Below are 26,406 nucleotides of genomic sequence, written 5' to 3'. Positions count from 1 at the left end.
GGCAGGGCTGCTCTTCAGCAGGGCTGGGATGGGCGGGAGAGGTAGCTGGGGAGGAATCTCATGTAAACTGGGGCGGGATATCCTCCCCACACCAGGACCAACTATGGAACGGGACCTCAGGGTCCTGGAGGTGACAAGCTGTCAATGGTGGTGGGATTGTGCACCAAAGGTATCAACCCCATGTGGGGCTGCATTAGCAAGAGTGGTGGTGGTGGTGGGGTTGCTCCCCTCCATCAGCACATGTGAGGACATATCTGTGTACAGGGGCCAGTTTGAGCCTTCCCAGTACAAGGCAGACAGGGTCAGGCCACCAAACTGAGGCCCAGGATAGGTGGAGAGAGACTGGGAATATCCAGCCTGGAAAAGAAAAGGATGGAATCGCTGTCTGAAGCTGCTCAAAAGGGTTAGAGAGAGGACAGAGCCAAACCACATCTCTCCATGCCTCTCATTATACCTTTTTAATTGTTTAATTACCCATTTAGGCTGCTTAAACAGACCTCCTGGGCCCATAGTCATCCTTGCCCTGCTTTTTTCGGCTTTCCTAGGCATCTACTATTGAGAAACAGGGCAAGGACTTGACGGACCTTCACCTGAACCCCTGTGTCTGTTGTATATTCTCAAGGAAAAAGTCCATTCTCCTGCTTGACTAAAATGCAGTACATCAGGGATCATGTGGAAGCACCACCAAAAGGAGCGGTCCCGAGAGGGCTCCACGCCTCCCCACCAAGAAGCACAGTGGCATTTTCCTTTCCAGACCTGCACACAAATTTCTCCATAGCCTCCTTGACAACTGCAGTTTGTGAAATCACAGAATTTCTTTTCCAGCTAAGGGGAAACATCAAGTGACTGTGAGGATGTTTCCCTCTTGTACCTGGAAGGAAAGAGGGGATGTATTTACACGTAGTTGTAGTTTGCTCCTCTGTGTTTTATCAGCAGTCGGGATTCGTGGAGGGAAGATGATGGCTCAGCACTGTATCGTGCATCTTAGCAAACTATACAATGTGATCACACATCACCCTTGCAGATGTTCACTGATCTGCTTCAGCTGTGAAAGGATGAGGTTGAGGTGGTTGTGTCAGGGTCCTAATGGCAATTAACAACCCTATGCAGATCCACTTGGGACCCCCCACCCCCACCCATGGTCCAGGGGCTCTATTTAAGTTCAGCCCTGGAGCATCCATGCATGGCTATGGTTGCTGCTGATCCACATGAGATTGAAATGCCTCTTGCTCTTATTTCAGAAGCTGCAGCTGGGTCTGAACTTGTTCCTGAGAAGAAAGAACTGAGTCCTTTGTTTAATGATATTGCTGTCTGCCATCAGATCCGGCTCATTACTATTGCAACGCCAATGATGCTTCCTGATGCACAGCTGGCTCAAAACTCATCCTGGGTCTTTCTAGCTTCTCTGTTGCAGGAAGAAAGAGATTTCAGGTTGGTCTGAGCTGCCCATAGTGGCATTATTGCTGGAAAGTACCTTGTGAGGTGTGAAGCCAGGAGATAAAAATAGCTCAATGCCAAATTAGAGCAATGCAAGCAGGCCAGCTGAAGAGTTTTCACATCTAACACCAGCCAGTCCGCAGCAGCAGGAGACAGATAGGTCTGGCACTGGCATCTGCTGCTGATGTAAGGAAGTTTCAGTCACTGGAGGATGGCATTTTGCTGCTGGGAAGTAGCAGTTAGACAGCTGGGAAGGAGGAGAATTGGAGATGCCCATCCCATATTTACCCTTTCCTGAAGGCACCGGGATTTTTCAGTCTCCAGAGCCTGTCTCTCAGATCAGTGGAGACCTGTGGATTTGATGACTTGACAGCAGCCAGAACAGGAGTTTCACACTCTACTAGCACCTAAGAGAGGTTGTGCTGCAGCTGGGGTGGGAGACAACAACTGGCTGAAAATGATTCTGAGATATCAGAAGTGACAGGACCTGGCTAGGACTTGGGAAGGACCTGGGCACCCTTCAGGACAGCATCTGTAGAGGTGTTTGGGAGGACTCAACATCTCCCGGGTGACCCTAAACATTCAAATGTACAATTCACTGCAGGGCAGGGCCTTCCTGGCTGTCAGAAGAAATTTCTGCTGCTCCTGACCCCTGGGACATCAGCTTTGCCCTTTGGGTAAGGTGGGACATCAGACTAACATCCCGCAGAGACTGCTATGGATCAAAAATGCTCACACTTCCCTGAAGACTCTTGGTGCCTCCAGAACCTTGCAAGGTACCAGCAGGTTTCTCTGACCTGCAGCAACATAGCTGAGAGCCTGGACTGATTGTCTTTCCTTTGTTTTCCTGCTCTTTAAATGCCTTTTCTTTCAAAAATTGGTGTTGTCCCTTCTTTCCAGCATCCTTCATTTCCTATGGCAAATCAACTGATTTCCAGTCCAGGTGGGTTTTCAGGCACATAGGCAGGAAGAGCTGGTGCTATTCCTTTCCATCACAGCAGCGATGAAGTAAGAAAGGCTTCATTAAGTGCTTTCATTTGAGGTTTACAAGAAAGAGGTCAAGGGAGGGCAGCAAAGCTACCAGGGTTTGCCATGCTAGCAGTGGCACAGCACCATTTTCCCAGTTTCTCTCTAACAAGAAAGAGAAAACAGCCCTTGAAATACAGAAAGAATCTTTAATACAGTCATTCTGCGTATAAAAATGTATATAAACCTGCTTACTAAGCTTCCTGTCCCAAATGTATATATATAAATTGCAGAAAGGTAGAGTTCAAGCTCTTTCTGTTCATCTTTATTCCTCCACCCTCTGATTTCTCCCACCCCACAACTGAGAAACACGGCTGAAAGCCATAGGGTTCAACACCAAAGCCTTAAAATGTGTATGTTCTTGCCAATACTGTCAGGTTTTTGGCTCCTAAGAGGTCTTGGTGAGAAAACAGCACATATTACACTTAATTCACTGATATACTCTTTTCCTTTCTAGTAACTAAACCAGGAACCAAAGTCAGCTTCTTCAGCCCCACAGGAACATCATTACTGAATGTCAACAGGCAACACCATTGAACGTCAGGGTAAGGAAAGATGGGAAAGGATGGGAGAAGAGTAGAAGAGATTTAAAGCTGTGAAATTGGTGTCCCAGGGGCTGTTGCACAAATTATAGGCTTCATTTCCCTGCTTGTCCCAGGGTGATATTCCCCAGCAAAATCTTGGAGAGTACCCAAGTGTTAACAAATCCAGAGGTCTGCCCAAGATGGTCCCTTCTTAGTCTGCTGCTCTTGAAAACCCCATGGGAATGAGATTCCAAGTGGACACCGGGACTCATTTGCTCTGCTTTATTCTTTACCATCCACAGAGTCCCAAAAAAATGGTGTGGTTTCCTGGATCAAACCAAAGGCTTGTCCAGAGCATGTGATGTCCATCTTGCTGCCCATGCTGTCTTAGGGAGCCAGCTGGATGCTGGACTCCCAAACCCAGAAGAAAGGCAGGATTTTCTCTCCATTGAAAGAAGTCAGAGGAAAAGCAAAAGCCAAGGTCTCGTTATCAGCATCAAAGAAAGCCACGTGTCCCTTCTCGTAATCGAGAGAGACCCGGATAGTCCTTGGTCTCCCATTCAGAGGCTGAACAGTTTCAAAAGAGGTGAAAGCTTGAAACTTGTCCCCACAGATGCCAACAGCCCATATCCCCTGGGAAGGGTCAAGATTAATCCAACCCTTTCTCCACGCCGAGTCTCTGGCCACCCCCACAGCCCAAAATCCCCTGCTCCCCAGCTGCACTTCCCAGTAGTGCCTCCCCACCAGGAAGCCTTCGCAACCCAAGACGGAGCAGTAGGTATCAAATCTCTGGGGATTGTTGGGCAAATTCTGGGGTGTTTCATCCCACCTCACACTCCTCCGGTCCTCGGAGAGAATGAGGTGGGGGTTTGCTGTGTCTGGATCCAGAGTCACGTTCGCTGATGGGAAGGAAAGTGCAAGAGAATAAAAACAGCATGTCAGAGGGAAGGTGGCGGATATTTCTCTCCATCTGGACCCTCCTGGTTGTTTTTTTTTTCCAGGAATGAAACCTTGGCCTGACGGAAGCCATTCAGTAAAGGCTTTCTCCATGAAATACTCCATACAGATCTATTTAAAGGCTGTAATGATTTGTGCTATTTTTACCTCCCATCAAAGGGGAATAGGAATCCATCTTGCCAGCCCACCAGGAAAGTGTGAATTCCCTGCTTTTGCTGTCTTTTTTCACTTGTGCCCCCTTTTTCACTCCAGTATACCTCCAGTCTCCCATGACTTACCCCATTGCACATCCAGTTCAACTGGGAGGCTCTCTGGAAGGAGAGAGAAGTGCTATTAGTTTGTTTAGGGGGGAGAGGAAGCGTATTAGACAGGGGTAAATAGAAGGGAGTGCTCTTTTCCTCCTGCAAAACAAGCAAAACCACCAGGTGAACAAGCCCAGCTCATGGATAGACGGACCTTCAAACCCAATATACCAGTTTTATGAGATTATTTCTTGAATTCAGAGTTCACTCCACCAATTACTAATTGGAGATCAGAGGAGGGAATGGGGCAGTTATCTGAACATGGAGAACGGTCTCAAAATAGCTCATTCAGGGTTTATCTATGCATACACCACCATCTGTCTGCAACAAGTTGGCTTTTCACGCTGACTCCCTTGCGGATGGCTAGATGCTACCTACAGCCTCTTTGGTTTAAATAGGATAGGATGGGAACCAAGAATGTGATTAATTTCCTTCTGTAGCCAAAGGGAGGGGCTTGCTCTCTTCCTTCCCGTTACTCAGGCACTCAGACCTGTGTGCCAATAGGCCTGAGAACACAGTACCCTTCCCTTTTCCAGCTCCAGCCCCAGATAAGAGGGTTACTGAGTAACTCATCGTTAGCATTCCTTAGCTGGGGCTTTATGCTGGCAACTGGCTAGTGTTCGCTCCTTTCCAGCTGCAGAATGGTGTTTAATTTTCCCCTTCTTTTGTACCTTTGAATTTCCTCAGGGCTTCCTTCAGAACAAGGTTTTTCTGAGATAAATCCTTGAGTCTCTTTTCCACTCTGGGAAACTTCTCTGTCAGTTGCTGGGAAATCCTTGCTTCACACCTGGAAGGAGAAGACTTTTGTATTCCTTTCTTGCTGAACGAGCTACGTAGAGACACTGTTTAGAAAACCTGCTGGGTAAGCTTATTTCTCCCCAGGCATCAGATTGGGTCAGTTGAGAGATTGCTGGGCATATCAGTGGTCCCAATGTCACTGTGGAGGACACCCACTTGCTCTGGATGTCCTCAGTGATGGATATTAGCTTCCTCCAGCTGAAGGGAGGAGGTGATGGGGACATGATCTCAGCCCAGGGCCATCTGCTCCCTGCTGGGGACACCGGTAGAGAGGATAACCCCTCCTGCACTCCACCTTTTGTGTCTGCTTTGTGACATTGTGCTGGGGACAACTGTCCCCTCTGGAAAGGGAGAGCCACGTACCTGGTCAAGGCACTCCTGGCATCCTAAAGGAGAAAGAAGATGGGAATTAAACTTTGTGTGATCTTCAGGCCCATTTCTATCTCCTGTCTCCCTCAGATGTTGTTTGCAAGCACATTTTGCTTGGTTTAGATTTTCTTGTGCCAGCACAGAGCAAGATCAGGGATACCTTGTGCTCATCCAATGGCCCATTTGATTGGTCCCTGGCTAGAAGAAATGCTCAGGCACAGCTGGTGGAATATCATATCCACTTCTAAACACTGCTTCTGCTGATTTACTGCCTGCCATTGTCTCTTGGGGAGGGAAAGTGTGGTCCTATGCTAGGTAGCCTCCTCGTCCTGGTCTTAAGCCAGGATTCATTTATTAGCTCTTGCCATAGTCACGCAAGATATGCATCAATCTTTCTGGCTTTGCTTGGGGTTGGGAGGGAAGCGGTGGACACTTCCAAGATGCTGAAACAATAATTCTGTGGTACTTCTCTCCATGGGTTGGATATGACATAGCATAGCTCATCAATATGGATATATGATGTACAATACTTCTTCATTAAATCAGCATCTGAAATAAACTCCTCAAAATGTCAAGGCAAAGAGGCTGAGGAGAGGGGCAGAGAGTACCGCCTCAACAGCACATTCTGAGTGCCACAAACTCTGCTGCCCAGCTCCTCGCTCTCACCTGCAGGGATTTGTTCTCTGGCTGTGGGCTCAGACCCTCCAGCTCATGGATGAGGTTGCCCAGGTGGGAGATCTCCATGGAGATTTTCCTGTCATTCTCCACCTGGGTCTGCACTATCTGCTTCTCCACATCTTCCAGCCACATCAGGAGGAGATGCTCCTGCTCATCCTGGAACTGGTGCAGCTGCTTAAACACCAACATGATTTTCCACCTCTCGGCTCTTGCCTGCTGCTACAAGGAACAGATGGGGAGGGAAGAGAATGGAACAAATCAGAGACGTACAAAACCTGGTTAAATAAAGCAGGAGCGAGGTCTTTAGCTTTGAGGCTAGTCTAAGTCCATAGCGTGTGGCTCTGGGTCCCCTCTGAGCTTCATGTGATGCCCTGTGGAGTCATAAAATACGCCCAGTCTTTTTAGGGGGTTGGTTTTATTTTACTGCTCTAGAACTACTACTGCAGGCAGTGTTGCTTCATGTTTTTCCCACAGCCTAGAAAAGACCAGGCATTGCATGCAGGCATCTGCGAGTATTTGGTGGAACAAATCCTGCTGGGAGAGTGATTGAGGGCACTGGGCTGAGAGAAGGATTCCAAAGTGGTGAGATCCTGTGGAGGCTGTTGGAAATGGTCCCTGGCATGTGCAGTTCCCCAGAACTCCCAGGTGTTGGCACTGAGGGCAGTAGCTGGATGGGATGGATCCAAATCCAGGCCAGGGACCATGAGCACGAGCAACCAGCAGCACGTTCTTGGTGCTTTCCTTCCATCCCCACTTTATTTAGCAGGAAAGCCATTGCCTATCTCTGTTCACCTTCACCCAGCAGCCCGCCTGTTCTCATGAAGCTGCAGTGAAACATCTGCCATCCTTTCTGCTTTTGAGGAACTCACCATCTCTCACTTCCTTAGAGCCACAGATACATCCCCCAACCTCTGGTAGGCCAAAACAGGGCTGGGAGGTGGTGGCCGTGGAAACCTCTGGCATGTGGTGCACTCTCCAAAGGAGATGTGTCTGTATCTGGCTGCCCCAAGGTGCCATGAGAGCCACCACCTCACCAGCACTCAGACAGCTATACAGCAGTAGAAAAGCCCCATCAGGGCCCAAGTTGGACACAAGCACCCGCATAGACCTCATGCTCAGTGTGGCTGACCCATCTCCAGGGCTGGGCTGGTAGAAAGCACTCCCAGGGTGCAGCAATCTGCAGCAGAGATGAAGTCCTGGAGCACCATCCTACCACCCCACGGTGTAAATCTCCCCAAGGGGACCCACATGCTCGTCTCCTCTGTCCCAAGGGTGGCTCGGCTGAGCTGCAAGCACCTCCCTTCAGCCATTCGGAAATCACCTCGCTCTCCATTACCCTTTTGCGGCTTCTGATTTCCCCTCAAGAAACATCTGCGTTTCGTTCACAGGGTGCCACACCAAGATGGAGTAAGTGCAAGAGGGCCCTGTCTGGGTAGAGCAGCTGGAGGCGTTTTCCTCCTCACTGCAAATTTAGGTGATGACCGAACATCTTTCAACTTGCAGAAGACTCATCCATGCATCCAGCAGTGGTAAGTACCTACCAGATACTTCTGGCTTCTCTTCTCCCTGGTCAGTTTTAATCCTTGAAGCCTTTCTCTTTCATCCTTGAGGCTCTTCAGTTTGCTTTGGATTTGCTCCTGAGCACAAAAACAAAAACCAACCAAACAAACAAAATAATCTGCAAGTTGCTGGGGAGAGGGATGCACAGCTCCAATGTTGCTGTAGCAAAATCCTGGTGTATTTGAGCATGAGGCCTCCAGAACTTGGGAATATTTAAATATTCTTCACTCTGTTGCCCTTCTTCACCCCTAAAACATTTCTATGAAGCATCTCATGAATGAAGAGTCATGTAAAGGTGATATTTAATATTGCTGCCTTGTTTATACCCCTGTTCTGGTCTTTGCCAGTTCCATCTCCCAGTCTATTTGTGGCCAGTTATTTTCTGCACTCACAGTAATCTGTTCTGTCTTCGATGACTCATTTTATCCCCTCATAAGCATAAAATCAAATTTATTTATTTTTTTAACCCTTAATTAGGTCCCCCAAATTGCTGCAACTTCCCATCATCTGCAGAACCAGTGTTTCTGCCCAAACTTCAGCTCCTTCTGCAGACCAAGGAATAACGAGTATGAATACTGTCCCCAGAGTTTGGTTTTAAGGAGGAGATAGAGCACACCTTAGGAACGCCCTTTTTTTTAACATCTGCTCCTAGAAGACCCTCCCATGACAAATACTGATGGAAGTTTGCAGTGCGCACATCCTGCCCCGACCCCCTCTTATTTTTTAGCAGCTTATTTTCTCCCTGCTGCTTATCACTTCTTCCCCACCCCCCCCACCCCCCATCGTGTTTCATGCTCACAGCATGACTAATGTCACCTTTCACCTCCCCATTCCCAGTCACTTCTTCCCCTGTGGGCAGGACAAAATGTCACTGAGCTTCCTCTGCACAAGCACTGACTCAGACTCCTCCTCCTGACCCCATCCTCCCTCAAGGGAATTAAAAATACCTCCCAGAAGCACCACAGTTATCCTGAAATAGTTGCTCAGAATAAACTTCCTTCAGGGAGAGATTTGCAGCAGAAAGAAAAACTCGTCCGGGTTTTCCAATCCAATTCTTGCACAAAAACTAGCAGCAAGAGCCCTGCCTGTGCAGAAGGGAGTGAAGGTGGGGTCCAGCCCTGCTAATTTGGGTATTTTCTATGAGCTACCAACCTCAGCTTCCTTTGTAGTTCCCTTGTAGGGTGACAGCAAATAAAGTGGTGGGTTTTTTGTGAAGGAATCCAAGCTGGGTCACCCTGAGCAGCTTAAATTTAAATCCCTCTTTGGAGATCGTGGTGAAAAAAACCAGGCTTTAATCAATTTACGCTGTCTGGGACTGACCCTGTGAGTGGATTTTGCTGGTGGGCCAGGTCTGACCCAGTAGCCTGAAGTCTCTGCTTGCCCCTGCATGCCCCCAAGCTGAGCTGTGCCCCTCACATCTGGTGCATCTGGGCACCTGCAGACCCAGGGTGGCTGCATCACATCCAGGCAGGGCTGCAGCAAAGACAGCAATGCCAAGTAACCCCAGCTAGAGGATCAGCCAGTTCAGCCCAAGCTGCTACATCCCAAATTTTGGGAAATTCTATGGGACATCTTTCCCCGTATCCTCGGGAAAGTGGAGAAGCTGCTGGCTAGCAGACCTCAGCCTCTGATGGGCCAAAAAATATACAAAATAGCCCCCCAAATGAATAAACAAACAAACAAAGCCAAAGAAAAATACCAGAAACAAAATAAAAAATGAGAGCAAAGCACAGCACTGTGATTTCTTACTTTGCACTCCTGGGCAGCTTCTTCGATGGGTGCGACGGTGTGAGCGCGGTGAGCGTGGGAGCGGTCGCACACCACGCAGATGGCCACCCGGTCCTCCTGGCAGAAGAGCTTGAGGGGTTCCTGATGCTTCTGGCACAGGCTGCCTGCTCCGGCCACGTACCCTGCCCGCGAGCTCAGCTTCTTGGCAATTTCTGCCAGGTTCCTCAGCTCACGGTTTGGTCTAAATTTTCTTTTCTGGGCAATTCCTCGGCACTGGGGGCAGGTGAAGCGCCGGTCTGATTTTCCTGAGCATCGCGTGATGCAGTCCCGGCAGAAGCTGTGTCCACAGTTGATGGACACAGGGTCACGGAAATAATCCAGGCAGATAGAGCAAGATGCTTCTTTCTGCAGACTTTCCAGTGGGTCACATTCAGCCATGGCTGAAGAAGAATGACACTGTTACTTTCACTTCATTGATTATTTTTTTTCTTTTGGCAGCAGCTGGGAGTTTTCTTCTTGATTAGCTTTTACTATCTGAACTGGGAGGTCTTGTTTGAAAAGTGCAGACTCGTAAAGGATGTAAAAGGAAGGAGGGGCGGAGAAAGGGGAATTTCAGTCTGTTTTCTGTGTGAAATGCAGATTTGCAACACCCCTCTGAAACCTGAGTCACTCCAAAAGGAGTTTCAAGGTCTTCATGAGTTTTCTGCTAAAGAGAGAAGAGGGAAAAGAAGTTCCTCTTCCTGACTCATGACCTCTGAGTCCCAAATAATGAGTTGACGACAGGGAGTGTTTGGCAGAAAGAACAGCTTATGGATGCCACGGATCTCTCCCTGCTGCTCACCAGCACCTCTGTGCAGCCAAACCACAAAATTACAACAAGGAAAGCCCTTTTTCCCCTCTTTTTCCCAGGTGTTTTTGAGCCCAGCTGTGTGGTCCACCCAGCAATACCCAAGCCCAGCCCTGCTGCATGCCCCATATCACAGCGGTCAGCATCCGCACTGCTCATTTAGGAAGTGATCCCAGCCCAGAGGAGGGCAGGATGCTCCCACATAACTACCAGGACCGGGAATAAACCCAGCCTGAGGGATCTCCAGGCCAAACCCTGCCCAAGCTGAATCAGCTCGGTGTATATTTTAATTTTCAGCCAGGGCAAATCACCCAAATCAGGTTACAGCCCTGCGACACATTTGTGCATCGTCGTGTAGCTCTTCCCTTCCTCTGTACGTGCTCAAATGAAGGAGTCGCTGGTTTAATTGCAAATGAGTAATCTAAGCTTTGCTTGCTTTGTGGCCACCTCTGCAGCTGCAAGCTGTGGCCATGCAGGACGCTTGCAGCTCCCGAGCTGCAAGAAGTGACTCGACAGAGGAAGTGAATCATGTAGCACCAAAAAAAACCCACCCCAAAACCAAAAGCCAGATTAATGCTTCAGGCATCCTCAGTGAGCTAAGTCAGGGTCACTGCAGTCGTTCCCTGCCCCGAGGTCAGGCACCAGGACTGAACCCTGCTTGACAGGGTTTTGGTTGAGATGCTTTCACGGACACCCCTGTGCTCTCCTCCAGCAATGGGCAATTTTCCACCTGGGGGAAAGGCTTTTCCTATGTCAAAAATACTCTTGCCTGCACGTTTGGGCATGGGATCTGCATTCCCTGGTACCAAATTAATGGTTGGACTTGATGATGTCAAAAGTCTTTTCCAACCTAAACGATTCCATGATTCCAAATAAATGTTCATCCAGTACCCACCCATGTTGCCCACTGATGCAAATGCTGATCCCAACCTTCAGCATCCTCCCCTGCACCCCTGACCTGTGAAGCCAACAACCCCACCTCCTTCAGCCAAAGCTTTGGGGAAGTATTAATTAACACCAGGCTCGCAACAGGCTTGTGGACAACCCAACCCTCACCAAACCTATCCAGCTGGATGCCAGGTTTCAATACTCAGCATTGAATTATCAGCAAATCCACAGTCCCCTCATTTGCTGTACGGGAGTTTCAAAATCCTGGTCCATCCAGATTTTAAAATCTCCATTTTTTTCTCCTCCCCACAAGGAAGGAACTCAATGTGCTGCAAAGCGTCCTTGGTTATTTTTCAGGTGATGAATGAATTAGCTATTTTTTCCAGTACATCGCAGGAAATGAAGCTACGCTGACCAATCTAAATTCACCGCTGTCTCCCTCCTTCCCCCTTTTTAAGATGAGCAAACTTGACACTTTTTCCCGCAGCTTCCCCACCACCCTCCACCACTCCTGATGCCACCTTGGCTGCTCCTTTGATCTCATGGCTCATTGCCATTGAAAATCTCTAGTCCAGCTGAGAAGATGCTGATTTCCTTTCCTTGTTTGCCATTGCAGCCATAATTTTGACCCCTGGTGTGGTACCTGTGGTTATTATACACGGTACCAATCAGTATCTATGGGTGGGGTAACTGTAAGATCATAGCAAGCCCTTTTCAGGAAGGCTAAAGTAAAATAAAATGCCCTTTTCCATTTTTCACAAGTGTGGTAACAATTTGGCCTCAGTTCAAGCTCTGGGGTCTCTCCAGAACAGCAGGTTTTTTGTATACCTCATATATATATATATATATATGTATGTATGTATGTATATATATAACTGCTACGACGCTGCAGCTCTTGCTTTCCTCGGGCATTGACTTTGCGCATCAGTGTGAGCTCTTTCACCTCACAACTTCTCTAAATTATGAGTGAAAAAAGCGGTATGTACCTCTAAAACTCAGAGAGGAAGATGAAGCAAAAAAAACCCCACCAAAACCCTCAGGAAATGAGTGTGGAGGAAAAAAAAGTGGCAGCAAGGGGAATTCACACTGCAGTCCTTTCTGCTTCAAAAGGGAGTAAGAAACGGGCTGTGATGGGGCCCTGATTCCCTGTGTGATGGGAAATGGGCTCGGAAAACTTATATAAAGGAAAAATGATGGAAGAAGGACTGTGATTAAAACGTATACAATGGGGAAATGGTGGAAGAAGAGCTGTGATTAAAACATATAAAGGAAAAAGGATGGAAGAGGAGTAGTTTGGTGCCCTAAGAGGGGAGAAAAATTCAAGCGCCCAACGTGGGGCTCGAACCCACGACCCTGAGATTAAGAGTCTCATGCTCTACCGACTGAGCTAGCCGGGCTGCTGCTGACCGACCTCTCTCATAAACCGTCCTGACACTGCAGCCATAACGCTGCAGCAATCGCGGGGATTTAATGGCACCGGGAGCCGGTACCGGGAACCCTCACGGCCCCGGAGCACAGCCGCTCCCCGGTGCGGGGGGAATAGCCGTGTGTCACCCAGCGGCTACCGCCCAGCCCTGCTGCAAGCCGCGAGAGCAGGGTGTGTGTAATCGTTAAAAGTGCTTGTGTGAAGGTGGGGAAGAGAGAATAAAAAGGAAGCGGGAGAAAAATAAAATTCACTGTTTCTGCCCGGTTTCGAACCGGGGACCTTTCGCGTGTGAGGCGAACGTGATAACCGCTACACTACAGAAACACGGTGAAGGATGTATCGCCCCGCGTGGCTGCGACCGTGCAGCCTGCTTCTGGTGTGGGGGCAACCGAGGGTTGTGGGTCTCGCCGGGGACTCCGCGGCTCCGTCGGAGGGAAGAGTCCAGTGTGGCAACAAAAAAAAGTATACGGGGAGGGGGGGAAATTTAAAAAGCTTTCAGGCCGCCCAACGTGGGGCTCGAACCCACGACCCTGAGATTAAGAGTCTCATGCTCTACCGACTGAGCTAGCCGGGCTCCGCGAGCATTGCGCGCTCGCACCAGAGGTACTGCCCCAAGCAGCCACGCCTCCTCCCGCGGAGGCCCTGCCCACACCCTCAGCGCCGATTCGTCCCCCGCTTCCAGACCTCCAAGAGCAACGAGATGGGTGGGCACACAAGCCCGACGCCGGGCGGAAACCACAGAGAGCGCTGGGTCGCCGTAACCTCTGTCGCCGCTTCCCTCCGCGCTAGCTGCACGGACAACGGGGCCCTCGGAGCCCCATGGCAACACGGGTGGCGGTGACAGCGACGGCCTCCCCGTACCTTAGCAACTGACTGCCCGTGCCTAGAGCGCCACTTCCGGTCATGTGGCGCTAAAGGGGCGGGCGTTGCGGTGGGAGGCCGGAAAGCGGAAGCGTTGCGGCGTTTCCCGTCTGTTGGCGAAGCCCGCACTATAGAGAGCAGCGGCGGCGGGGGCGGGAGAGGGGATAGAGCGTCTTCTCCGGGCTCGGGCCGGGGCCCGCGAGCAGCGGGGCGGGTGGCGGGGCAGCGGCCTAGCGCGGGAGGCACCTGCGGGCCCGGTTGGGCTGAGGCTGGGGCCGGGCCCCGCGGCGGGGAGCGCTGTAAGGTGTAGTGAGGCCTAGAGCCTGGCCCTGCTGGGGGGAACGGGGTGCTTGGGGCAGGAGCCGGGCCTCTACCGGGTCCCAGTTGGGCCTTGGGGGTGTTGTGGGGTGGGCAGGAGGGTCAGGCCCGGCTCCAGGGTGCCGGGGCAGGGCAGGATCGGGGCCAGCCCCCGGTTTTGGGGGGACGAAGGGGTGCTGAAGGGAAGCAGTAGCGAGGGTTAGAGCAGTGCTGGCCCTGGAAGGTGGGGAAAAATTGGAGGGGGTGAAGGAGGAAGTGGCATCTGGGTGGGGACCGGCCACCCTTCTGGGTTCGAGCTGGTGCCCACCCAAGCATAGGAGAACTTAAGGGGTCGACAAGGAGCTTAGGGTCCTGTGAGGAAGAGGTGACTCTCCTCCCCACTCTCCCCATGGCAGCCACAGCGGTTTTAGGAGATGGGGACCCTTCAGGGGGCTCCAGTGGGCAACTGAACCCAGTGGAGACACTGCAGGAGGAAGCCATCTGCGCCATCTGCTTGGACTATTTTGTAGATCCCGTTTCCATCGGTTGTGGACACAATTTCTGCCGTGTCTGCATCTCGCAGCTGTGGGGTGGTGAGGCTGAGTACGAGGTGGCCCCGGGGGCTGCAGCAGTGGGTGGCGGAGAGGTGGGGATGGGCGATGTGCTGGAAGAGGATCTGGAGGATGAGGAGGATGAGCTGGATGAGGACGAGCTGGATGTGGAGCAGGAGGAGGAGGAGGAGGATGGTGGTGCAGAGGAGGAGGAAGATGATATGTGGAGCGAAGAAGAAGATGACACTGACCTGTGGGAAGATCCCGTGGAGGAGGACATGTGGGACGGTGGGGTCGGGGGAGAGCTTTACTTTGGGGATGAGGACTATGATGAGGATGTGATGGAGGAAGATGTGGAGGAAGAGGAGGAGGTGGAAGAGGAGGAAGAAGAGGTGCAGACACCTCCTCCCCCTGTTCTGGCCACACGGCCTCGACGCCTCCAGACCTTCACCTGCCCACAATGCCGAAAAACCTTTTTCCAGAGGAATTTCCGCCCCAACCTTCAGCTGGCCAACATGGTGCAAATCATCCGCCAGCTCCACCCACACCCCCAGCGCCTTGCACCACCTGCTGCTGGTCCCTCAGTTTCAGGAGCCACAGTGGGTGTCCCAGGGGCCCTGGTAGCAGTGGGAGGTCAGGGGCCACCAAATTTGTGTGAGAAGCATCAGGAGCCTCTCAAGCTGTTCTGTGAGGTGGATGAACAAGCCATCTGCGTGGTGTGCAGGGAGTCACGGAGCCACAAGCATCACAGTGTTGTCCCTCTCGAGGAGGTCGTGCAGGATTACAAGGTATGAGGGTTTCGGTGTCAGGGTAATGGAGTGGTTTGGGTTTTTTTTGATGGGGGAGTGGGGAGGAGAGTGGGGTGGGAAACAGCTGTCAGCACCATCAGGAGCCAGTGGCACGGGCTGGGTCCTGCTGGCGGCAGGCAGATGGCGTTGGGTGGTTGGAGGCGGCATACAGGTGGGTCTCGCTGGGCTGGTTCAGTGAGCGGAGAGGGGGAAGGAGATGAACGGGCTGTGTGGGTTGGGGTGCAGGAGGCTGGGAAGCCACAAAGCTGGTGGCTGGCTTGGCTTGGATGGGAAGAGTCTGGTTAACCACGGGGAAGGAGATTTGGGGATCAGGCAGCAATGGTAGCGAAGGATCGTGGAGACATTATCCTGGTGAGGAGTGGGTGAGCTCAGCTGGTCCTGCTGGCCTGGGTTTGGGTGAAACCCCTCTGGGCTGTGGCAAGTTGAAATGAGCACCCATGTCATGGTGGCTCCACAATTTAGAAAGCTCTTCCCAGGGTCTGTCTGGCCTCCCTCAGCTTGGGTGATACCTGCCTGAGGGTCTGCAGAGCCTGACCCCAAGCGTCCAGTGGTGGAGGCCCTTCATTAGGGGTTTTGACTGAATAGCTTTGCTGTCTCAAAGGTGTCGCTTCCCACTTGGGCATGACTGGAGAACCCCCCCCAAAAAACATGGCGGGTAGACAGGGGATGGTGGTCGCTGAGCCCTTCAGGCTGCTACTTGCCCTGCTGCTTGTCGCTCTGGTTTCTCTGCAAGGTCATGTCTCGCTTTTTGGGGCCTTCTGGAAGCAAGGAGTTGGGGTTTTGGTTCCTGTAATATCCAAAGGTGTCTTGGAGGAGTTGCTGCTGCGAGGTCATGTCTCGCTTTTGTCTTCCCTCACTGGAAGCTCTCTGGTGCTCTGGTCTTGGCTGCTCCCATCAGAGTCAACACCCTTGGAGCCCCTGGAGACTTTTGGGTGGGGTTTGGTAGCCAGGAGGAGGCTTGGAGAGGTGGAGGTGGTTTGGAGGGGAAAGGACAGTGCTGGGGTGTCTCATCCCTGTGTCAGGCTGTTTTGTGGTGGGCTGTCGGAGCGTGGCCAGCAGCACTTTTTGCTTTTGGGTTGGCTCAGTCCGTTTTCGCCTTTTCTTGGCAGTAGGAAAGCTGCTGCAAACACTCAAGGAGGCAGAAAAATTAATTGCTAAAGGGAGAGCTCTTTGTGAAGGGCAGAGGGAGTGTCCTGGGAGGACAGCAAGGCAGAAACAGTTGGTTTGTGGGTTGGTGGTTTGGTTGTGTGTTTTTTTGGAAATGCCAAAGCTTATTCAGCACAGGGAGTCATGACCAATGAAGCAGGTACTGGTTTTGTCATTGGCTTAAGCTGATCTAGGACCATGCCGCTACCGAAAGGCGCAGCCTGAAAGGATGGCCTAAGTCTGTCCTAGGTCTGCACTGAGTTTAGGAGCACAGATCCCTCTCTGGGTCCTGATCCCCACCCAGTGGGACATGTGCGTGATGGCCGCAGCCGTGCAACAGACAGTAACAGTCTGTGCTTGGTGACTGTGTATCTGGCCTTTGCAGATGTTCCCTGATCTGAGCAGGGCAGGGTTTTTCACTTTCTAATTAAAAGTGGCTCCCAGAATGAGCAGTTACGGAAAGCGGAAGGGAAATGGTCTGAGATCGGGGCAGGAGGTTTTGTTTTCAGCCCTGCTGTGGAGTTGGGGACTGGAGGACTGAGAGAGGAGAGGAAGGCAGGCAGGCATTACCTGAGGCAGGGATGACAGAGATGCATTTCTTTCGCAGAATAAGCTCCAGAGCCATCTGGAGCCACTGAAGAAGAAGCTGGATGTGGTCCTGAAGCAGAAATCCAACGAGGAGGAGAAGATCACAGAGCTGAGGGTAAGAGCCGGCTGCCTCTGGCACAGCAGATCATCCTGTGCATGATTCCTTTCCACGCTTATTTATTTCCCCATTTCTCTGTCTTCCACCTTTCACGCTGCCAAAAAATAATCAGCCCTCTGCTAAAGAGTGTTTCTTGGCCCGAAGTCTGGTGAGGGGGATGAGCAGGGAAACTTTTCCCCCTCTGCCTTGCAGATTTGAGCTCTCATGGAGGCGTTGCGGTCCCTTTGCTGCAGTTGTCAGGATCACAAGGGCTGGAAGCTATTTCCCTGTTGAATTAGAGCTTAATTAAGGGGGTTTTGTACCTGAATGTGTTGTGGGAATTGGTAGCCTGGGAGAGAGAACAAATTTGTGTCCTTTGGGTCTGCTACTTGAGCTAAGGATACCTCTCCTCCCTCTTCACCACTCCGCAGGACAAGATGAAGCTGGAGATCAAGGAATTCGAGTCTGACTTCGAGCTGCTGCACCAGTTCCTCATTGGGGAGCAAGTCCTGCTCTTACACCAGCTGGAGGAACGCTATGAGAGCTTGTTGGCCCGTCAGAGCAGCAACATCAGCCAGCTGGAAGAGCAGAGCGCTGCCCTCAGCCGGCTCATCGCTGAGGCAGAGGACAAGAGCAAACAGGATGGGCTGCAACTGCTCAAGGTCTTTCCCAACCCACTCACCCCACCCCCATTCCTGGGGTGGGAAGAGGGACAGTCGCAATCGGGGATCCCAGCAGGAGGGCAGAGCCCAGGTGCCCTGCCAGGCAAGGCCTCTTGCATATGTTTTTGAATCTTCCCAAAGAGCTGTAAGCTCAGATGATTCACGTAGTTTATCTCTGGACCATGAACCCTCGCTCAAGCTCTCTGCTGGCAGCTGAGGAGCTCTGGCCCTGTTTTATAGCAAGGAGAGAATGTTAGCGGCGAGAATTAAGCAGAGCTGCCAAGAGGGGAGCAGACCTTACTTCAGAAAGGGTATTCCTCATGGGAAAGCATCCTTACCCGATTACTAGATCCTTCCCTGTCCCGCATCGTCTGTGGGACCACAGGGGGGAAATCGGGATGCCACAAGAGATTTGAGGTTTGATAGGGTGTCTGTATTAGTGGGAAAAGCCTCTACCGAGGGGTGAATCCATGGAATGTGCCTCTCTGTGGAATATTCCCCTCAGCAGACTCATGGGAGGGGACTCATCCTGGCCATCGGGGTGGTTGGCTTGATGTAGATCAGCACGGTGCTGAGCCTTGGCTGCTAAGAGGATTTAGTGCGAGCCACAGTGTGATCAGCCCCCATCCTCCCTAATCTTTTCTTTCTCGTTCTTCCTCGCTTCCAACCTGGCTGCTTCCTTTTCGCAGGACATCAAAGGCACTTTTATCAGGTCAGTGACTTTCCATTGGCATCTTCTCACTGTAAACAGCTTCGGGGGGAGGAGAGGGCAACACAAAACCAGAAAACCTTGGGCTTTTGTTTCAAGCCTCGTGTGGTGGGCGTTTTTCCAGGCTGGGGTTGGGTAATGACAAGGGACAGCTTGGTTGTGGCTGGTGCCAAAACGAATGTGATGGTGGGAACTCCTGCCTGATGGCTTAGTGGGGTATACATGGAATAACTGGGGGTGCACAGGAGAAGAGAAAGGCTGGGAAGAGATCTCAAGAGTCCCTTGCAGCACCTGGCAGCTGCTTTTTGGGAGCAGAGCTGGGTGTGCCTGTGCAGACCTCATGCCCCGAGGAAGCAGGAGCTGCTGGTAAATATGGAGGGATCATTTTGTTTCCCGTCATCTTTAAATCAAACAAGCGGCTGCTCTTCTACATCAGCCCCCAGCCACTCGTTGGCAGGTAACAGGGCTGTGCCGGAGCAGGGCCTGGCTGTCACCAGCGCTGGGTGGATGCGGCTGCACCTCTGCCAGGAGTTTGGCTGCTTCCTGCGGCTGAGACGGGGTGGGGACTGCAGCTGTGCCAGTGTAACCGGTTGGGCTGATCTCTGCCCCGCTCTGGGTTTTTTGGCTGTGTGCAGGGCACCTTGTTTCTCCTGTTGTGTCATTGCCTCCCCCTGAGCATGCTGAATCCCCATTTTCTTTCCCCTGGCAGATGCGAGAACATCAAATTTCAGGAGCCTGAGATGGTGCCGGTGGATGTGGGGAAAAAATATCGCAACTACTTTCTGCAGGATGTGGTGATGAGGAAGATGGAGAAAGTCTTCAGTAAAGTCCCTCAAGGTGAGTGAGACCTAGGTCCTCTGCCCAAGGGGACACAGCAGCTTCTTGTCGTGGTCCTAGGGAATGGACACTGGGATGTCTTGCATATCCCCAGCTGTGTTGGGTTTCCCTCTTTACCTCTGCCTTCCCAGATTTCATGCCCCCTTTTAAAGTCTGCCAGTCCCCTTAATACCAGCCTCTTCCCTTCTTCCTCCCCACGCCTTGCTCTGTCCGTTGGTCTTCATTTTCCCCTAACGTGGCTGTCACCTCTTTCCACCCTAAAAGCACAGCTGGATCCAGAGTTGCTGACAGCTCTGTGTGGGGCTGAAGCCAGACCTGCTCCAGGGTTAAAAGGGAACTGGGGGATTAAAGGGGTTAAAATGGAATTGGGGTTAAAGGAATTTGGGGTTTAAAGGGAGTTTTGGGGGTTAAAGGAGTTTGGGGAGGGGTTAAAGGGGTTGAACTCTGTTGCAGTCAAAAGCAGGCCCACAGTGGGGGCTGTCACCCACTGGTGCTGCGGGTATGGACAGGGTTGAGGATTTGGGGTTGGAAACTAAAAGGAGGGGGGGAAAAAACAGACCAACAAACCCTGGGATTGGGAGCCCAAGAGACGGGGGTGACCAGTGACACACACACCCTGTAATGTTGCCATCTCCCTTCCAGCCGACGTGACTCTGGACCCTGACACAGCCCACCCTCGCCTAAGCCTCTCCCTTGACCGACGCAGCGTCAAGCTGGGCGAACGCCGCCAGGACCTGCCCGACAACCCCAAACGTTTCGATTCGGATTACTGCGTCTTGGGTTCCCAGGGCTTCACCACTGGCCGCCACTACTGGGAGGTAGAGGTGGGAGGCCGACGAGGCTGGGCAGTGGGTGCAGCCCGTGAAACAGCTCGACGCAAAGAGAAAACCATGGGTCCTCACCAAAAACGAGAAATTTGGTGCGTGGGCACCAATGGGAAGAAGTACCAGGCATTGACAGCCACAGAGCAGACAGCCCTGTTGCCCAGTGAACGGCCCCGGCGCTTTGGCGTCTACCTGGACTACGAGCGAGGCCAGCTCTGCTTTTACAATGCCGAGAGCATGACCCACATCCACACCTTCAACGCCTCCTTCCACGAGCGCATCTTCCCTTTTTTTCGCATCTTAGCCAAGGGTACGCGCATCAAAATCTGCGCCTGACCAGCCATCCCTCACCCTCCCTGCCAGCCACCTCTACCTGTGCCAGATCCGGCATCGCCCCAGGATCCGGCCTTGCACACAGCCATGCTCTTTCCCCCTTAATCCTGCAGATCCCATCTTGGGATCCAACGCTGCACTTGTCTTCTTGCACCTGCTTGCTCACAATGCCTCTTCCTTCAGCCTCCTGTCTGCTCCTCCCCAGGATCCCACTGCTGCCACCATGCCGATCCGAATCTGGTTTTGTTTGGAATAGGGAAGGATCCACCTCAGAGGTGTAGGGGTTTTTTTTAGCGTTTTATGTCTTTTTGGAGCTCCTCTCTCCCAGTCAATGCCTAAAAGCTTTCTGGCACGCTCTCCACTCCCGGACTGCATTTTGAAGTGCATCTGCTCTCTTCGGATGCAGAGCTTGATGCCTTGGGGGCATCTCAGGGGTCTGCACAGTGGGGAGCAAGTGCTCTTGGCTTTTTGAAATCCCCATCGTCACCCTTCCAAAAATCATTGGCTTGCGTATCCCAGTTGCACCAAGGTGCCTGGATCTCTTGGAATTCACCTGACCATCTTCCAAGACCCCAGCTGGTGTTTGGACCCAGAGTCAAACCTGCTTTAATGGCCCGTGTTGTTTTTTCCTTGCTTTCCCCATCATTTTTTTGGGGGGTGGGGCCACGTCTGAGCTTTCCTGACCCCCACCCCTTCCCTTCGTAACCATTGCTTGTGGGCCTGGCACTTTACCGGGGGCAGAGGAGGGTGCAAGAGCCAGTTTCCGCCCCCCAGAGCCAGCACAACCTGGCTGCAGTGGCAGGAAGCAGCCTCCTGTTTTCCCCTCACAGCTTGAGAGCTCTCAGAGATGGGGGATATTTATTTTTTCTCCCCTTTTTTCTTTTTTCCTCAGCTGCTAAGTTTCCAGCTGAATCCTGTCCCACTCGAGAGACTCTTGACTGCACCGGTCGTGGGTTTTTTTTGTTTGTTTATTTTTGGTTGGTGGATTGTTTGTTTTTTTTTTTTCCTGTTGGCATTACAGAGCTAGTTCAAAATATTTTTGGGTAAAATGAGAATTAAATGGAGATTTAGTTTTATGAAATGTCAAGAAATAATAATAAAGAATAAGGTTGTAAACCTGAGTCTCTAGGTTATTGAGGCTTGAAAGGTCTGGGAGCTATTTCCAAATGAGTCTGGCTTAAATCACACATCAGGGTCCAGATCCCTCACAGCCTGCCTGGCCTTGCTGTCACTGCATCACCTCCTGTTAAACAGATGTGTTTTAAATCTTGCCTTGTTAATCTTGACCTAATCCTTCCTAATTAGATTAGGTCAGACCCAGAGCCACATGTCCATATCCCTTCCCAAAGCTTTTTATCGGCAAGAGGCTGTTGCCAGCATCATCCAGCGTCACTGAGGGGCCGAAGTCCCTTCCAGTTTGGTGGCAGGGGTGGCTCACAAGTCTACCAGCCAAGAAAGAGCCCCCCCCACCTCTCAAATCTGTAGAAAAGGGCAGTTTGTATGTGGACTCAGTGCCTGGAGGCTGCTGGGTTACCAAGTTTCACGTTAAAACCTCTCCTTCAACAGCACCACTGGTGGGCAACAAGGCTAACCATGGCTGCTGCTTAAATGTATCTACTTTCTGGGTTCTCTTCGGAATAGTCTTAAGTTTTCCCAGATCTGCAGCAACACCACATGTAGGAGAAAAAAAAACCAAACCACGATTCCCTCATTAGCCAGAAGGACAGAGAACATCTTTCATGTCCCACCACGCTGCCTACAGTAGAGTATCTCCATCTGCTATAATTATTCTGCCCTCAGGGGGTTTTAACTCATGAGGTGAGTACCGCTCAGGGCTCTCAAAGTTCTGCCAGTCACCCCATCCTCATCGCCAGGCCCTGTCCTACTGCGACATCTCCAACCTTGAAGGTGTGGGGACAATTACTTGCAGACATAAAGCTCTCTGCATCAGGAACACTGGGCTTTTGCCCCTCTGACGTTCCTGATGTGGCACCTGCCAGAGTAAAGCCCCGACCCCACATCTTCCATGAACCTCCAGGTTGTGGGATGACCCAACAGTGGACACAAGGTGGCTGCAAGCTCAACAGAGCATTATTTCATTGACTTTATTTTTTTTTGTACACAAAAATCTATGGTTTCTCACTACCGCATCTTCATCTGGTCCCAATGGTGACTTGCCACACCCGGACAAGGTTATCTGTGTAGCCAGCAAACAGTGTCTGTGGAGAGAAACGAGTTGGGTCACAGGAAGGGCTGGACGGGTCCAGCCTCAGGACACGAGGGCCTATGGTCCTCAGAAAGCAAATCCCAAAGCAGAGAGGGACAACTACCAGCCCCAGGGGTTAGGAAGATGAAGGAGACGAGCTCAGGGGTTGAGAAGGGACCCAGGGATGGAAGGAACCCAAGGAAGTTCTTTCCCTTGCTGGCAGAGAGCTCGAGGAGTGTGGCACAAGTGTCTCTTCATGGTTCCTGTGCCCCAAAAGCAGCAGGAAGATCCCTCCAATCCTCATTCCCCAGGGCTGGGATCCTGGGACAGCAAGGAGGGAATGGTTTTTACCTGCCCATCTGCAGACCAGGCCAGGGAAGTGCACTGGGGTGGTTCAGCTTTGCTGCTGGTGCTGATCACCTCCTGCTTCAGTTCGTCCACAATGATTTTGCCTTCCAGGTCCTGCAAGAGGAAAAAAGGAAAAAAAAAAAAAAAAAAAAAAAAAAAAACCACCATGAAGGAATGAGGGGTCCAGCACAAAGATTCCCACAACCAAATCCCAACTCTGGAACAGCACAAGGGAGCAGAGGGTCGCTCAGAAACAGCCTCTGGATTTCCACACAGAGATGCAGTCAGATGGCATTGAAATGTTTCATCATGGCATGGTGGCTCTGCCCTATGGCCACCGCAACCCTCCACGACCAAGGGATGAGGCCACAGGCACCGGTCGCTGCTGTGTAACCCAGAGAACACTCCTCCAGGAGAGCTTTTCCTCCACGATCTGTGGGCTAAGGTGAGGATCTCCACCCAGGAAGGTGACTCCAAACCCAGCACAACCCAGAAACTGAAGGTATTTGCATCTTCTGTAGGCACCCTGCCCAAATGGGACAGAGAGGGGGCTGAGGACTGGAGCGGTGACATACCCAGATCTTGATGCTGGGTCCGGTGGCAGCACAGAGCCAGTAGCGGTTGGGGCTGAAGCAGAGAGCATTGATGATGTCTCCTCCATCCAAGGTGTAGAGGTGTTTGCCTTCATTCAGGTCCCACAGCATGGCCTGGCCGTCCTGCAGAGCAGAAGGAGTTGGAACAAACCCCAGCGCTTGGCACCTGTGCCTTGATTTGTCCTGCCCTGGCAAGGCCCCTTTTCCACAACCACAGTTAAGCTGGAGTACTTTGCTACAAGCCAAGGTGGATACGGAAAAATTAAAGGACACGGAAAGAAAACACATCAAGGGCTAAAACAGAAGAGCTAAAGAGAAGTCCCTGGAACTGGGGGAGCATCTTTGCCATGGTCTTCCCTGCTCTCACTTGACATCTGCCACCAGGCCCCATTTTTAGGCTGTTACCACTCCACTCAAGCTGTGACCAAGATGAGCCCATTCGCATGGTGGGAGACAGAAATGCTGGTAGGATGCCAAGATCTCATCTCAGGGGGGGTCTCAGCTTTCCCTCCACCGCACGACAGATACCTTGCCACCAGAGGCACAGAGGGAGCCATCAGGGGAGACGGTCACTGTGTTCAGGTAGCCTGTGTGCCCGATGTGGTTAGTCTTCAGCTTGCAGTTAGCCAAATTCCAAACCTGGGTGAGGAAAAAAATGGGGGCAGAAGAAAAAGGGGTTAAACACTGCTACTGCACCCCAACTCTGGGGATACAGAGAGGAGAAAAAAACCCTTCCCCAGAGCACTCTGGCTGCTCTGATCCTCCCACTGCCATCACAGGGACCCCAGAGAAGGATGCTTGCTGTTTGGGAAGCCTTTGATCCCACCTCACCTTCACCAGCTTGTCCCAGCCGCAGGAGACTATGATGGGGTTGCTGCTGTTCGGGGAGAAACGCACACACGACACCCACTCCGAGTGACTCTCATCCTGGGGAAGAGGAACGATGCCGGGTTCATGGCGAGGAAACACGGACGAGTCTTTCCTGCCCCATCCACAGGGCACTGCAAGATCAGACCTGCTGCATCCTGTTGTTCCACAGCTTTCCCAGGCCTCCCCCATCCCTCATAATTGCAGGACTTCTCCTCAGAAACCCCCCAGGGAGAGGCTGTCAGGCAACGTCTTGCTTCTAATCATTAGGACAGGGCTGGGAGACCTGGATCCCCAATAAAAGTGGTGGGAACAGATCTAAAAGCAAGTTCACGGAGCTCCTTTCTCACAGAAGTGTGATCTGGAAGCCCACCTTCCCTGGCGCTCACCTGCACGGTGTACTTGCAGACACCCAAGGTATTCCAGAGCTTGATGGTCTTGTCCCTGGAGCCTGAAACTATCTGACGGTTGTCGGAGGAGAAGGCCACACTCAGCACGTCCTTGGTGTGACCCACGAAGCGACGGGTGGTGGTGCCACTAAAGGAAGATGAGACAATAGCAGATCTCACAAATTCCACCAAGGAGGGGGGGAATAATCAAATATTTGGAGGAAAACCCACAGTGTGGTCTACAAAAGGGTAAGGAGTGATCATTTCATTTCTCCTTCAAAAGGAGATTCTACAAAGGTAGAAGGATGGGGGGAAATCAGGATGAGTTTAGCCCGCATACATGCCTGGCTCTACAGATCCCAACCTTCTTCTCCTGGCTGTACCCCCCCCGTTCAGCCCAAAATGACCCCCAGAAAACAGTTTGATCCCCCCCTCCTGCTTCTCTCCCATCATAATTGCAGGACGTGTCTTCAGATCCCAGAGGATCAGCAGACTGTGTCAGATCTAATCATCGGAAGAGGGAGCCAAGGAAGAGCAGCCGAACACCTCCATCCAAAACTGTGGCACTGGCCACACAAAACTACCCCTGCTGCACTGGGATTTATCTTCCAGCCCAAACCCAAAATCGTTCAAGTTCCAAGGTGCATGGGTGACCTCAACCCCCCTCCCAGCACCCAAACAAAGCAGGAAGACATGCTACAGCCCTCCCACCCAAAACACCCTCATTCCCACAGCTCACGTTGTGAGGTCCCAGAGCCTCAGGGTGCCATCCCAGGAACCAGAGAGAGCAAACTGTCCATCGGAAGAGATGACCACGTCACTGACAAAGTGCGAGTGACCGCGCAAAGCTCGCTGTGGGATCCCGTAGTTGGTCTCGTCACGGGTCAGCTTCCACATGATGATGGTTTTGTCTGTGGAGGATGCAGAGAGAGGGATAAGGTGGGGGGAACCGCAGCCTTCTGCCCACACCCAGCCCATCCTTCTAACCCGCACGAATGGGGGGGCTACCAGAGAAAAGCGGGGGTCTCTAAACAGATCAGGTCTCTGCTCCTTTGCCCCCTCCTCCCCATCCCTCTGTCCTCATCGCACAGCGCAGGGCCCTGCCTCTTCCTTGCCCTGCTACACCCCAGTCCCATCCCTAGGCCAGACTGCCCTAAACGAGGGGGCTCTGGCCTGTCCCCCCCTCTAGGCCCATGGTTTCCCCTTGTCCCTCTCCCTCTGCACTCTCCCTGGGTCCCCTAAATCACGGTCTCGCCTCACGCCTCTCTCCTCCCAGGCCCCACGGCCTTCCCTGCCCCACTCCCCTCCGGCCTCAGTCTCCCCGTGCCCCTTCTCCCCCCGGCCGTCTCCCCCGGTACCCTTCCGCCTCGACCTATGTGGTCTCTCCCTGCTCCCCTCCTCACCCAGGCCAACGGCCTACCCCTACCCCGGTCCGACGGTCTCTTCCCGACACCTACGTCCCCCTTCCGATGGTCTCTCCCGACCCTCTCTCCCCCGACCCGGGCGGGATGCGGCCCTCACCGCGCGAGGCGGAGAGAATCATGTCCGGGAACTGCGGCGTGGTGGCGATCTGGGTCACCCAGCCGTTGTGGCCCTTCAGGGTGCCCCGCAGGGTCATCTGCTCTGTCATGGCGGCGGCGGGATGGGAGGATGGTGGCGGATTCAATGGAGGCCACGGCCCGGTCCCGCCCGGCCGCAAACGGCGGCCACCAACACAGCGAGAGAAAGAGACCGAGGCGGCTTCCGGCG

At 52.2% G+C, this 26,406-nt stretch overlaps 3 protein-coding genes, 1 long non-coding RNA gene and 3 other non-coding genes across 8 annotated transcripts; 2 read left to right on the top strand and 5 right to left on the bottom strand.

The window, feature by feature from the left end:
- Positions 1 to 134: 134 nt before the first annotated feature.
- Positions 135 to 3,422, top strand: LOC129782932 (uncharacterized). Its single transcript, XR_008745034.1, has 3 exons — positions 135 to 2,213; positions 2,921 to 3,008; positions 3,290 to 3,422. It is a non-coding gene; the product is annotated as an uncharacterized LOC129782932 (long non-coding RNA).
- LOC101920639 (E3 ubiquitin-protein ligase TRIM7) lies at positions 2,593 to 13,359 on the bottom strand. Of its 2 annotated transcripts, XM_005234071.4 has the most exons (8): positions 13,225 to 13,359; positions 9,401 to 10,085; positions 7,633 to 7,728; positions 6,080 to 6,310; positions 5,408 to 5,430; positions 4,918 to 5,033; positions 4,223 to 4,255; positions 2,593 to 3,886 (listed from the first exon to the last, which is right to left on the bottom strand). In XM_005234071.4, the coding sequence occupies exons 2-8, from the start codon at positions 9,815 to 9,817 to the stop codon at positions 3,375 to 3,377; spliced, it is 1,428 nt and encodes a 475-aa protein (XP_005234128.1). In that variant the 5' UTR covers positions 9,818 to 10,085; positions 13,225 to 13,359; the 3' UTR covers positions 2,593 to 3,374. The 2 variants fall into 2 exon arrangements, with proteins under 2 accessions (XP_005234128.1, XP_027637739.1); XM_027781938.2 differs by lacking the exon at positions 13,225 to 13,359 and having other exon boundaries at positions 6,080 to 6,307; positions 9,401 to 10,290.
- TRNAK-CUU (transfer RNA lysine (anticodon CUU)) lies at positions 12,439 to 12,511 on the bottom strand. Its single transcript has one exon. It is a non-coding gene; the product is annotated as a tRNA-Lys (tRNA).
- TRNAV-CAC (transfer RNA valine (anticodon CAC)) lies at positions 12,792 to 12,864 on the bottom strand. The gene has a single exon. It is a non-coding gene; the product is annotated as a tRNA-Val (tRNA).
- Positions 13,042 to 13,114, bottom strand: TRNAK-CUU (transfer RNA lysine (anticodon CUU)). The gene has a single exon. It is a non-coding gene; the product is annotated as a tRNA-Lys (tRNA).
- A 469-nt stretch (positions 13,360 to 13,828) lies between the features above and the next one.
- Positions 13,829 to 21,370, top strand: TRIM41 (tripartite motif containing 41). Its single transcript, XM_005234096.4, has 6 exons — positions 13,829 to 15,037; positions 16,812 to 16,907; positions 17,321 to 17,551; positions 18,241 to 18,263; positions 18,970 to 19,097; positions 19,740 to 21,370. The coding sequence occupies exons 1-6, from the start codon at positions 14,108 to 14,110 to the stop codon at positions 20,255 to 20,257; spliced, it is 1,926 nt and encodes a 641-aa protein (XP_005234153.1). The 5' UTR covers positions 13,829 to 14,107; the 3' UTR covers positions 20,258 to 21,370.
- A 953-nt stretch (positions 21,371 to 22,323) lies between these two features.
- On the bottom strand, positions 22,324 to 26,394 carry RACK1 (receptor for activated C kinase 1). Its single transcript, XM_005234070.4, has 8 exons — positions 26,179 to 26,394; positions 25,397 to 25,568; positions 24,658 to 24,805; positions 24,233 to 24,328; positions 23,930 to 24,040; positions 23,384 to 23,524; positions 22,812 to 22,922; positions 22,324 to 22,473 (listed from the first exon to the last, which is right to left on the bottom strand). The coding sequence occupies exons 1-8, from the start codon at positions 26,285 to 26,287 to the stop codon at positions 22,408 to 22,410; spliced, it is 954 nt and encodes a 317-aa protein (XP_005234127.2). The 5' UTR covers positions 26,288 to 26,394; the 3' UTR covers positions 22,324 to 22,407.
- Positions 26,395 to 26,406: the final 12 nt, after the last annotated feature.

The sequence above is a fragment of the Falco peregrinus genome, chromosome 21 (assembly GCF_023634155.1).
Source record: "Falco peregrinus isolate bFalPer1 chromosome 21, bFalPer1.pri, whole genome shotgun sequence".
NCBI lineage: Eukaryota > Metazoa > Chordata > Aves > Falconiformes > Falconidae > Falco > Falco peregrinus.
Note: the sequence above shows the minus strand (reverse complement) of the source record. Positions and strands in the feature narration are given on the sequence as shown.

Excerpts from the sequence above, each read along its gene's own strand:
- TRIM41 (XM_005234096.4), top strand. The coding sequence starts at position 14,108 with ATGGCAGCCACAGCGGTTTTAGGAGATGGGGACCCTTCAGGGGGCTCC. Across the intron at positions 16,908-17,320 it reads AGAAGATCACAGAGCTGAGG|GACAAGATGAAGCTGGAGAT; the intron begins GTAAGAGCCGGC and ends ACCACTCCGCAG. Across the intron at positions 19,098-19,739 it reads CTTCAGTAAAGTCCCTCAAG|CCGACGTGACTCTGGACCCT; the intron begins GTGAGTGAGACC and ends TCTCCCTTCCAG.
- RACK1 (XM_005234070.4), bottom strand. The coding sequence starts at position 26,287 with ATGACAGAGCAGATGACCCTGCGGGGCACCCTGAAGGGCCACAACGGC. Across the intron at positions 23,525-23,929 it reads TCTGTGCCTCTGGTGGCAAG|GACGGCCAGGCCATGCTGTG; the intron begins GTATCTGTCGTG and ends TCTGCTCTGCAG. Across the intron at positions 22,474-22,811 it reads CCTGGTCTGCAGATGGGCAG|ACACTGTTTGCTGGCTACAC; the intron begins GTAAAAACCATT and ends TTCTCTCCACAG.
- LOC101920639 (XM_005234071.4), bottom strand. The coding sequence starts at position 9,817 with ATGGCTGAATGTGACCCACTGGAAAGTCTGCAGAAAGAAGCATCTTGC. Across the intron at positions 7,729-9,400 it reads AAGCTGCCCAGGAGTGCAAA|GAGCAAATCCAAAGCAAACT; the intron begins GTAAGAAATCAC and ends TTTTGTGCTCAG. Across the intron at positions 6,311-7,632 it reads AGAGAAGCCAGAAGTATCTG|CAGCAGGCAAGAGCCGAGAG; the intron begins GTAGGTACTTAC and ends TGTTCCTTGTAG.